The 228-nt window shown below is 72.4% G+C and overlaps 1 protein-coding gene across 1 annotated transcript in view; it reads left to right on the top strand.

Annotated features, from left to right (window-relative positions):
- Window positions 1–54: 54 nt before the first annotated feature.
- GFI1 (growth factor independent 1 transcriptional repressor) overlaps window positions 55–228 on the top strand; it is a 9,148-nt gene continuing 8,974 nt past the window's right edge. The window contains exon 1 of the mRNA XM_019501609.1: window positions 55–228. This exon is cut by the window's right edge and continues 103 nt beyond it. Coding sequence (XP_019357154.1) covers window positions 175–228 — 54 coding nt within the window. The 5' untranslated portion in view covers window positions 55–174.

Genomic DNA, 228 nt, shown 5'->3' with positions numbered 1-228 from the left:
CCGCCCCGCCCCGCCCCGCCCGGCCCGGTCCCCAGGAGCCGCCTGGCCAATGGTGCGTGCAATCTCTCCGCAGATCGCATCCCGGGCCGGGGCTTTAAAGAGATTGGGCGGCGAGCGGCAGGGGGACCCGCGACGTGCGCGCCGAGGCCGAGCGTGACCCGAGCATCCCGCACCATGCCCAGGTCCTTCCTGGTGAAGAGCAAGAAGGCGCACAGCTACCACCAGCCG

Source organism: Gavialis gangeticus, unplaced genomic scaffold, assembly GCF_001723915.1.
Source record: "Gavialis gangeticus isolate Ggan-Ray unplaced genomic scaffold, GavGan_comp1, whole genome shotgun sequence".
NCBI classification, from domain to species: domain Eukaryota; kingdom Metazoa; phylum Chordata; order Crocodylia; family Gavialidae; genus Gavialis; species Gavialis gangeticus.
This window is presented reverse-complemented; position numbering and strand designations above follow the sequence as displayed.